Source organism: Diabrotica undecimpunctata, chromosome 2 (genome assembly GCF_040954645.1).
Source record: "Diabrotica undecimpunctata isolate CICGRU chromosome 2, icDiaUnde3, whole genome shotgun sequence".
In the NCBI taxonomy this organism is placed as follows: domain Eukaryota; kingdom Metazoa; phylum Arthropoda; class Insecta; order Coleoptera; family Chrysomelidae; genus Diabrotica; species Diabrotica undecimpunctata.
The window spans coordinates 151,255,175-151,266,907 of record NC_092804.1 but is presented as its reverse complement, the minus strand read 5'-3'; the positions used below and the strand labels follow the sequence as shown (position 1 = coordinate 151,266,907).

General features: G+C 31.8%; 1 protein-coding gene across 1 annotated transcript; it reads right to left on the bottom strand.

The window, feature by feature from the left end:
• Positions 1-2,157: 2,157 nt before the first annotated feature.
• Positions 2,158-8,839, bottom strand: LOC140433955 (uncharacterized). The gene is made up of 3 exons (XM_072521926.1): positions 7,312-8,839; positions 4,468-7,209; positions 2,158-3,023 (listed from the first exon to the last, which is right to left on the bottom strand). The coding sequence occupies exons 1-3, from the start codon at positions 8,837-8,839 to the stop codon at positions 2,158-2,160; spliced, it is 5,136 nt and encodes a 1,711-aa protein (XP_072378027.1).
• Positions 8,840-11,733: the final 2,894 nt, after the last annotated feature.

The following is an 11,733-nucleotide window of genomic DNA, read 5'->3' as shown; positions in this document are numbered from 1 at the left end:
ATCTGTTGTCGGCTAACATTTCTAGTAGTAGAATCTCTACATATCTAAATATTGCATTTCTCTGTATGACTGGATCAATAACATTCTTCAAATAGTTTGGCAAATAGCGCGACAGTTTTATCATATCATACAAATGTTTGGCACCACAAATACAGATTAGTCCTTTCTGAAAGTGTTCCATGGTTATTTGAATTAATTGCTCTGATGGACGATTATGTTGACCATAAATTGGACGTAGTGCACGATACGTATTTTGAACAGGACCGTGATCTTCAAAATAAATTTGCACAATTTGGAACCGTTGTTCAAGCTATTTAGGTATAGTCTATTCATGCTGAAATGTCAAACCAAAATGTAAATCACATGATAATGTCATAACGGCCGCCAGGCTATCGTTAGGATTTCCTAATGATTTATTTGCTATTATTTCACAAAATTCTAGTAGTTGAAATCATTAAAATTTTATTTTTTTATTTATTTACATCATGTCCAACTACAGCACATCAAACTTTAAAGTAATATTTATCCTGGGAATGTTTATGATTTTGGATTTTACTAGTTTTCAAAAACTTTGCCCCGATTGGGGCAAACATTTTTACAGTTTTGGGAAAAAATTCTAATAAACCAGGTCTGTGTTATTTCATCTAATTAATTTATTTCAAAGTTCAAACTAAATTTTTAAAAAAATTATTAGTACAAATGCATTATAATTTAAACTAGATGAAAATAACAGAAGTGGTGGTGAAGCTTAATAATTCTACTACAAAGCAGAGTAGCCTAAAGAATACACTGTGGCAGTGGCGTGTGTAGTGAAGCATTTTAGTGGCTGTTGAGATGGAGTCGCCAGTTCAATGAAAGATGGAAGGCTTGTCTGGATGTGATGTTTGTTCCAGAATGTAGTGTTTGTTTTTTAAACTAGATGTGACAAAGACCGAGTCTCTAGTAGACTCAGACGGGTAGAGACGGTCAGGTATCGTTGAGCAGTATCCTGCTCACTGCAGTGATTATTCTTTTGATAATCTATTAGAAGGCAATATAAGTTAGATTTATACTCCATAGCGAGCCAAATGAATGTATTAAGTGTGTACGAGAGTTTTTATATGTATTTTTCTAATTTTCCCTGTAAGTGGTATAAGAAGGCGGGCCCGATTTCTGACCCCATCTAAAGTAACCTTTAGATTAGGTTCCCAGTTGAGTGTCTTGGTGAAAAGAACACCCAAATAGGAAGCTGTCTGGTGGATATAGAGTCTTTGTCTTATCAAATTCAGGGGAAATTAGTCGTCATCGCTGACAACGACTCTTACAGATGTTTTGGGGTTGCGGAACACAATGGTTTGCGTTTTTGCAGCATTAAGTATAACACCAGGAAAATAACCGTTCGCTGTTGTGAGGAGGGCAGTATCATCTGCGTAGAGAAACAGTTGAGTGCCTGGAATATTTTGATTAGAAATGTTGCTGTTGTATATTATATTATATATCGTCATATCCCAGCGAGAAGTCACTAACTAATATTTTGATGTAATGGAGATATTTGAAGTTAAAGATAAAATCTTCACTATAAATCAGGTTTTTAAAATTTTCTATAACAAACATTTTAGGTGTAATTAGTGATTTTTTGCACAAACACCAATAATGAGTTTTAGTAATAATTATTTATTACGTATAATATAATTATTACATATTATTATATTTATTACATAATACATCGTAATAAGTTATAATAAAAAAGAATATTAAAAAAGTTCCTCTTCTTTGTCATCCTCAACGGCTGGTTCGGTTAGTTTGTATCTGGTATATTATTGGCTGTTGGTAGAGATGCATACCATCCATGCAGTTCCTCTGGTATAATTCCTTTTTTGCATAACTTCATTAAATATACATTTTTTTTGTTACTAATAGGAAATAGTTGATTATAAGCTCTTTTTATTTCATTCGCACATTTTTTTTTATTATGTCTGGATTTAATTTTTCATATCGTAAAGATTTGATTTCAAGTCATCTGACTGTGTTACCATTCTCATCTTTCAGACGATTTTTAATTGTGCGTTTTGAGAGATCTTTAAGATCCAACATATCGGAAAAATGCAGCTGTTTGACATGGTAGGGATTAGCGGAGCTTCTGTTTCTGTTTGATCTGGCTCTTTTCATTATGTTCATCTACTCCATAACAGAATTATCAGACACATGCCTTTTTTCCCTTTCAATTTCACCATGCATGCTGTCAACTTCCATGAAAGAATGTCCGGATTCTAGGTATTTCTGCTCTATGAGTTCAATAGGAGTAGTTTGGGTTAAATAGAGCAGAAGCGCAGAGATGTGCTGATTGCGATTTTGACCCCCGCAAGTGTCTGAAAACAATGAAATCTCTTTAATATCCTTTGAAAATCCATTAATCCACTGCATTAAAGCTGTACCAATTTCATTGCTGCCTCTTCTACCGTTCACCTCAGACCACAGCATGCAATATGCTTCATTTGAGAACCGTGACTCGTAAACAGTGAAATTATAAAGGCAAAGTTTACGACAGTAATATAACAGATACTCTTCACCAGACGGTATTTGAAGAACACTCTGTAAGTCAAGCGTTGCAGACACAACGTTCTTTAGCAATTGTGGCCTGCCTTTTTTTTCTAAGTGGGCGTTGTATTTTTGTTTTAATTCAGGTGTTACAGAATCTATTCGTATTGCGTCCCTAAATTTATTACAACGGGTGCATTGATCCTTTTTTGGCACGAAAAATGATAAATTGTAACACTCGCAAAAATTTTTTCTGTACTTTGAATGACTCACCGGAACTCGATTATTCTCGTTACAATGGACGGTATACAAGGAAAACATTTTTCTAATAGACAATTTTTCATCTAAGTAACATCTGTGAGTAATTTTCCTACAATAATGAGACTCTATTGTAGGAAACATCTCGATGTGTTGTTTCACAAAAGCCACATCTTCTGGTTTAATTTTATTATAAGGAGATTTTTTACCTCGTCTATTTTCTGCCGTAAAAACACCATCGTTAGAACCTTAAAGGCTTTATTAATAGGACCGTTACTAATATTAAGAGTTTTTTGAAAGAAATTCTGACAGACTCGATATTTCTTGTCATTGCTTATAAGAAAGTATGCTCTGCTGCACTTTCTCTTTTTATTAATTAAAACATTTGCCAAAGGTCTCGCCGGTTCTTTTGTTTGAACCATTTTTAAAATGAAATCTTTATGTCTCTGTTGGATTATCTTATGGTAGATAATATTAATTAAAGGTGTGGACTGTAAATTATCTTCTGTGTGAGTAAATAGAATTATTTATTAACTTTTTATACAAACTAATTATTATAACATGTGAATTTGTGAAAATACTGGAAAAACGTGGCGTCTTCTTGGAAATTATTTGATTAATGTCAAAATTGTCAATTGCCGACTTGATCCCGTCAGATTGTTTGATCTTGAACATAAAACGCACGGACATATGACAGGCTCTATGTTGCCGCACTAAACTAATTTTCTAAAAATGTCCTAACATACTCCCGGCGTTGAAGTATGCTTCAAAATATAGTAGGAAACAAGTAAATATCAAAGCAAAAAAAAACTTAGTCCCGAGATAAAACACTGCGACACTATTAATCTTCTATTGGCAGTGGAAACAAATGTCGTGTAGATCTGGTGATGAGTCCATTGGAAGTTTTGATTTCAGCTACTCGATTTTCTCCATCTTTACCAGGAAATAATTTAATTATTCTTCCCATAATCCATCTGCATGGAGGTAGATTGGTATCACGGATGATAACTAAGGATCCGGGTACAATGTTGTTGGTAGAACTGTGGTGCCATTTATAAGATTGGTGTAGCTGGCTGATATATTCTTTGGAAAAGCGGTTCCAAAATCTCTGATGCAGCTGTTGAACATGTTGGAATCTGCTTAGTCGATTCACTGGGATAGGTAAGAGATTTGGTTCAGGAATGGAGACTAAAGGACGTAATGTCAAAAAGTGGGAAGGAGTTATTGGTTCCAAGTCAGATGGATCTTCTGATTTGGCAAACAATGGTCTCGAATTTAAAATACATTCAATTTGGGTAAGCAAGGTGAGAAATTCCTCATATGTCAAATTTATATTCTTAAGCGTTCTTTTCATATGAAACTTCATTTGTTTCACTGCTGATTCCCATAAACCCCCAAAATTTGGGCTATAAGGTGGGGAAAAATGCCAAATTATATTTTTTGTTAAAGCAAAATCATTAATTTTATTTTGGTTTTTATATAAAAAGGTTTTGATAAACTTTAACTCTTTACTAGCGGCTCTAAAGGTTGAACCATTGTCAGAGTAAACATTGGTAGGAATTCCTCTTCGTGATAAGAATCTCTTAAAACATGCAAGAAAACATTCAGTTGTCATATCAGTGAGTAATTCCAAATGTACAGCTTTTGTTACAAAACAAACATATACACAAACATAACATTTTAAAATTTTACTTCCACGACCCTTTTTTTCTTTCAGTGGAAATGGACCTGCATAATCAAGTCCTACATTTTCAAAAGGATAGGCTGGAGTAATGCGTTCATTGGGTAAAGGTCCCATTTTTACACAATTGTGAGGAGGTTTCACACGAAAACATTTAACACATTGTCTTACAATTTGCTTTACTAATACCTTGCCAGAAATAGGCCAATATTGTTGTCTGATTAATGACAATAGAAGCTGTGGTCCAGGATGCAAATTACTGACATGGTAGTGTGTACAAATTAACTTGGTTAATACATGAAATTTCGGCAATAGGATTGGTGTTTTTACATTTTCTGGCAATGTTGAATGCATAAGTCTACCACCTACTTTAATTAATCCTTTATCTAATATGGGAGACAAATGAAGCAATCTGGATTTTTTGCTCAATGGTTTATCATTTAACAAACATAAAATTTCATCATGAAAGGATTCTGCTTGCACAAGTTTGATCAATAGCAGAAAAGAATCATTGGTTTCATGCACAGTTAAAAGTAAGCTTGGGGCTTTTGTCTTATTTTTAATATTTCTAATAAAACGCATTACATATGAAAAAACTCTTTTCATTTTATGCAAATTGGAAAATCTGGTAATAAAATTAGTAATCCAGCTGTTCTGAACAGTGGAATGAAGTGATACTTGAACAGATCGTTTAAGCTCTGGTAATTCAATTACTTCATCAGTTGAATCATTAGGCCACAAATCAGGATGCTGTCTTAAAAACTGCGGTCCCTGGAACCACAGTTGTGATTCAAGAAAGAATTCAGGAAAGATTCCACGACTAGCTATATCTGCGGCATTTTCCTTTGTATTGATATAATGCCAACTATCACTACTGGTGAGTGATTGTATTTTTGTTACCCTGTTGGCAACAAATACTTGTAACTGGCTAGGTTCCAGTTTTAGCCAACTTAATACAATTTTTGAATCAGACCACATGTATATCGGCATATTTAGAATTGATAAAGATTTGGTGACCTTGTCAATTAATTGGGAACCTAACAAAGCTGCACACAATTCAAGTTTAGGTATTGTTATTGATTTGATAGGAGCGACCTTTGTTTTTGAACACAGAATGTGAGAATGGTATTTGCTTTCTGGATCTATGCTGCATACATAAATACAACTTGCATAAGCATGCATTGAAGCATCACAAAAGCAATGGATGCTTGTAATTTTATGACCTGATCCAAGTACTGGTCTTGGAATGTGTAATTTATTTAGACATGGTAGTTGATTATACAGTTTGGTCCAACTGTTATTTAATTCTGGAGGGATTATTTCATCCCATGGTTTTTGAAGTCGAAATAGAGTTTGAATTATTAGTTTAGCAATTAATATAACTGGACTTAGCAGACCTAAAGGATCATAAATTTTGGAAATGATAGATAATATTTGGCGTTTAGTAAATAAATGATTGGAATTTTCAGTAAGAGAAATTTTGAAGCAAAGAATATCTTGTTGACTCATCCATTGGATTCCAAGAGTTTTAAAACTATCAGAATCTCCTATGTTAATAACATTGTTGGAAATATCATTACAATTAATGTTAAGAATGGTTTCAGGATTATTGGAAATCCATTTTCTCAAAATAAATTTTCCAGACTCTAAAATTTTAAAAATATCATTACATCTCATTTGTAACTCTTGTAAATTGTTTGATCCTGTCAACAGATCATCTACATAAAAATCTTCTAATATGGATTTTGCAGCTAAAGGAAACTGAGATTCATGTTCAAAGGCTAACTGACGCATGCATCTCATTGCCAAGAATGGAGCTGATTTTTGGCCATAGGTTACAGTAGTTAATTGATACACGTCAATATTATCTGTTGGATTGTCTCTCCAGACAATTTGTTGTAGTGGTCTATTCTCTTCATGTACAATTACTTGTCGATACATTTTTGACACGTCTGCAGACACCACATATGTGTACTGCCGAAATCTAATGAGGATGTCAAAAATATCATTTTGGATTTTTGGCCCTGTGTACTGTAGGTCATTAAGAGACCATCCAGATGTAGTGGGACATGAACCATCATAAACTACTCTTAGTTTTGTGGTAAGACTGGTTTCTTTTAGTACTCCATGGTGGGGTAAAAAATATGATTTTCTAGAAGGATGTAAGCTAACAGTGGGGTTAACTTTAACCATATGTCCTAGTTCTTGATATTCCTTAATGAATTGTTTATACAAATCATTAAGTTCCCTATTTCTCGAAAATCTTTTTTCTAGTAACAAAAATCTGCTAATTGCTGTATCTAAGGATTCTCCTAATAATTCAGGTGAAAACTTAAATGGAAGCTGAACAATAAAGTGTCCATTTTCTGATCGAGTGGTAGTGGTTTCAAATATTTGCTCACAGCAAATATCATCTTTTGATGGTGGTATGGGATCTTGGATTGAATCAATTTCCCAAAATAGTTTTAACTGCTCATCTTCGGCTATAGTTCTAGTGAAATGACACACTGCATGAGTTGTCTCATAGGGGACAGCTCCGTTTACTATCCAACCCAATTTAGTGTTTTGTAAACTTGGCAAACCTTTTCCTAGGTTGATTTTTCCATCACAAAGGAGGTCCCAAAATAGGTGGGCACCAATAATAGCATCAATGCTACCAGATTCATTAAACAAAGGATCAGATAATTGAATATTGCATGGGATATTAAAGTTTTTAATATCAAAACTGGTTGAAGGAATTTGATTTGAAATAGCTGGTACAGCATAAAATATGGATGAAATACTAAAATTATTAACTCTGGAACATATTGTAATTTGACATTTTTTGGTAATATTTGATACTGTTTGATTTATACCACTAATGGCTAGGTTAGTAGGAATCATGGACATATTTAATTTTTTACAAAAACTTTCTTTTATTAAGTTTGTTTGAGCACCACTATCTAAAATTGCTCTACATGGAATTAATTCATGATTATTGGATTTAACATTAAAAACCACTGTTGATAAAAGAACTTGGGTATGTTTAATATTCATTGTTTGTGCAGAAAACTGATGGGTTACCGTTGGTGGCATCTCATCACTTTGTACACAGTTAACTGATGATGAATCTAATGGAGATTTTAAAGCAGTGTCAGTTGAATGTTGCTGACTATTTTCAAAATGTATTAATGAGTTATGTTTGGAATTACATTTTATACATGGTCTTAAAGTACATTCAGCAGCTTTATGTCCATGTCTCAAACAATTATGACACAACTTTAAATTATTGACTTTAGACAATCTATTTTTTGTATCTAATTTTAGGAATTCAATACATGAATATATTAAATGGTTACCTTTACACAAAACGCAAGACTTTCTTTCTGCAACATTAACTTGGAAAACTCTTTTTTGATATTCACCTCGACTATCACGGTTTGCATGTTTATAATTAAAACCAGAATTATTACTATAATTGTTATTAGGTTTTTGACTACTTTGGTCTTGAATTTCTTCCAAAGTGTCCACTTTTACTTTTAGAAAATTAAAAAATTCAGTTAAAGTAGGAAGCTCTTCTTTAATATGACATTCCTTCCACTCTCTATAACTTTGTTTATCTAATTTATTGGAAATAATATAAATCAATAAAAGGTCAGTTAAACTACTTTTTGTAATCTGTAAACTGTCAATGGATGACATGCTATCTGAGACACTATCTAATAAATGCCTTAAATGTTTAGGTGATTCTTTTTGGATGGAATCTAAATTGAAAATGGCTTTAATATGTTTATTGACTAATAATTTTTTATTATCATACCGCATACAGAGTGCATCCCATGCAGTCTGATAATAATTTCCTGAGAATTCAATTTTATCTACAATACGTTTGGCATATCCATCCACAGATTGTCTCAAGAGCTGAAATTTATGAATATCTGGAAGTGTGGTATTTGAATGAACTACACTGGTAAATGTGGCTTTGAATTCCAACCACTGTTCAAAATCACCTTTAAAAACAGGTATTTTCATTTTTGGCATCAAGAGATGATTTAATGAGTCTACATGTGGTGTAGAACTAGGAGGCAATGTATTAATTACTGTATTAGTGTTAATGTAATCTTTTAAAAAACTAATTGCTTTAAAATACCTATTTTCAAAAGCATCTCTTTCATTAACTTGTTCTTGTAGTTTATCTTCACTGGTAGCAATCTCAATTTGTAGTTGGATCTGATCAAATTCAACTAACAAATTGCTACCAGAGTCATGTCTTAACTGAACTTCTGATATTTCAGGTTTGCTAGATGGTGTAGCATTTTTTAATATATTCACAAAGTTCTCTAAACTTGTTAGTTTGGCTTTATAAGAACCTCTGATTCTTATATTGTTGGCTAAGCTACTCATTTTTAAGATTTATGGCAATCTTTCAAAAACAACACTTAAGAATAATAATTAGAAATACCTTGCTAGAATACTAATACTAGCTGATTGATAATCTATGGCGTTATACAATCAAAATATGGAAAAATCTGCTTATGGTAATTTAAATTCAAATACACTGTTTGATCAAATCTTAAAGATAATAGAAATGGAACAAACTCACATGTACTGATGGATTTGGATCCTCTAAATGGTAAATGGGACTGTCTTCGACCTCTGAACAGCCTCTAGCTACAACTATGGATTCTATTTTACTCACACTATCCGGCTAGAATTGACCAAAATATGTTGGATTATCTTATGGTAGATAATATTAATTAAAGGTGTGGACTGTAAATTATCTTCTGTGTGAGTAAATAGAATTATTTATTAACTTTTTATACAAACTAATTATTATAACATGTGAATTTGTGAAAATACTGGAAAAACGTGGCGTCTTCTTGGAAATTATTTGATTAATGTCAAAATTGTCAATTGCCGACTTGATCCCGTCAGATTGTTTGATCTTGAACATAAAACGCACGGACATATGACAGGCTCTATGTTGCCGCACTAAACTAATTTTCTAAAAATGTCCTAACAGTCTCTTATAATTAGAAAGAGACCATTACTTTTTACAAATGCTGATCCTATCCACTTCCGAAAAATTTTGACCACATTTAAATTTACAAGATTGACAGTTTGCTGGTCGTGTAATCTTTGCTGGCTTTATACCTTTTTTTGTTTTATAGGGCAAACAGTTAAACTTATTTTTCATCCCAATATTTTTTGACCATTTAGAGGGATCACATTTTCTACATCGAGAAGAAACTTTCTTTAGAGGTGTATTCTCATTATTATTCCCAACAGAATTATTTATGTCGCTTGTTCCTTTCATATGTTATATAGTTAATTCTTCATACTGTATAGACTCATTATTACTTTTTGAGATATCAGTTTGAACCCAGTCCTTATCTTTAACGTAGTCGTCTTCTGATTCATCCTACAAATAAGTATTTATTACTTATTGTTTTTGAAACTAAATTAACAGCAGAAATTATATTTCAAATAATAGATTTCACCTAAGTCAGTGAAAACATTAATAACCCAGTAAGTAAACATGAAATACGGCGATACCGTGTAATAATAAGCTATATTTTTGCTAAGAATATTTTTTTCGATAATATGCTTACTTTTTGATTTACTTGCCAAAAACCGCCTGAAAACGAGTTTCTTTTTGTTGAAAAATAAACATCTTCACTCACAAACAACTCGAAAAATGATTGCCAGTTAAAAAACTCTATAGAGCAAAGTTACTTAGAATTAGTCAATTTATCCACGACTATTTTAAACGTATATTTTTCACCCCCGAGAAGAGGTGACTTTCACCCTCCAAGTAAAAGCAACCAACGGCACACGTCCAATAATAAAATAGAGAGTAAGATAAAACATAATCCATATTATTTTAGCGAAATAATACGTGTTCAATCACTAACTGCATATCAATAACTGAGAAGTAGAAGTGCAAAATCAAACACAGCAGTGATTTATTATTCTGGAAAAAGTCACTAAGTACCATTAATGAATTTTAACGCATATCTCTACAATTTGTTCGTATGTAAAAAGTTACCAAGTCACTTAGGTATTTTTGGCTGCTTAATATTTTCTGTATTAACGGGTTAGTGATTTTTTAACACACAAAAATAGCCATTTAGAACCACATTTAGCAAGTAGTGACTTTTAAAATGGAAAGATATGATGAATTTCATGTGATCGGCGAAGTTAATGAGTTTTTTCACAAAATGTCAGTTAGTGACTTTTCGCCGGGATATGACGATATTGTGTTTAATACTCACGATGCATAATATTAATAATTATGAGTATCTCAAAGTTAAGGTACTTAATAAGCGGAATTATTTTTCCCTTTCTCAAGTTAAATAATTTTTTTCATATCTTAAAATAAGTACATATTTAAAACATCTTAAATGCTTAAATTAATTTTAATTATTATGTTTTTTTAACGAAAATCTACAAATAAATATCACGTTCAAATGCTCAAGTATCGTATGATCATAAAACAGAAATTTAAATACAATAACGTTTGTCGTACGTTATAATTTTAATCTAAATGAATTCAAGTATTTAAGGAACAATTGCATTTTTTATTTATTAATATAATATTAGGCAGGTATGTACACTCAACAATATTCCGTATATATATTAAGTAAAACCATTTTATATTTTATCTGAATTTTACCATAAAACACAAAATAAAATTTAAAAACCCAGCCAGCAGTTGATGCTGTTTTATTTGTACTGTTAAACATAATTCAAAATAAAATTACAAAATAGTGTATATTCTGCATAATTTACATTTTACATAAAATCGTTTGCAATATTTTATTTTAATATTTGTTGGTGTTGCACTTAAAATATTTAATTCTGGTATAGTGGGATCTTCTTATAGAAAGTTTATTTTACTCGTACTTCAGTTCCTAATAAATAACCTTATTTAGAACAGTTAAAACTTCCTTAAATTACCGTCTATTTTTACAAATATAAACGGAGAGTTATACTTCATTCGCTTAGCTTGGGCACATTTTGACAGATTCATTGTCGAAAACCTACAACACAACAATTCCTACTTCTCAGTATTAATAGCTCAAGTATCCTACTATTGCAGACTTCTTTCTTTGAAAAAAGAAGAATTATTCGAAATAGTGGAAGTGTATACTAAACCCATAACATTTTGGGTAGTATATATTTAAAAGATATGTTTTAGTTGTTAAAATTTAACATAACTATTTATTATATATGGTGCAAATAAATAAATATTGATTGTTGGTAATTTGTAAAGTTCTATTTTATATACTATTTAG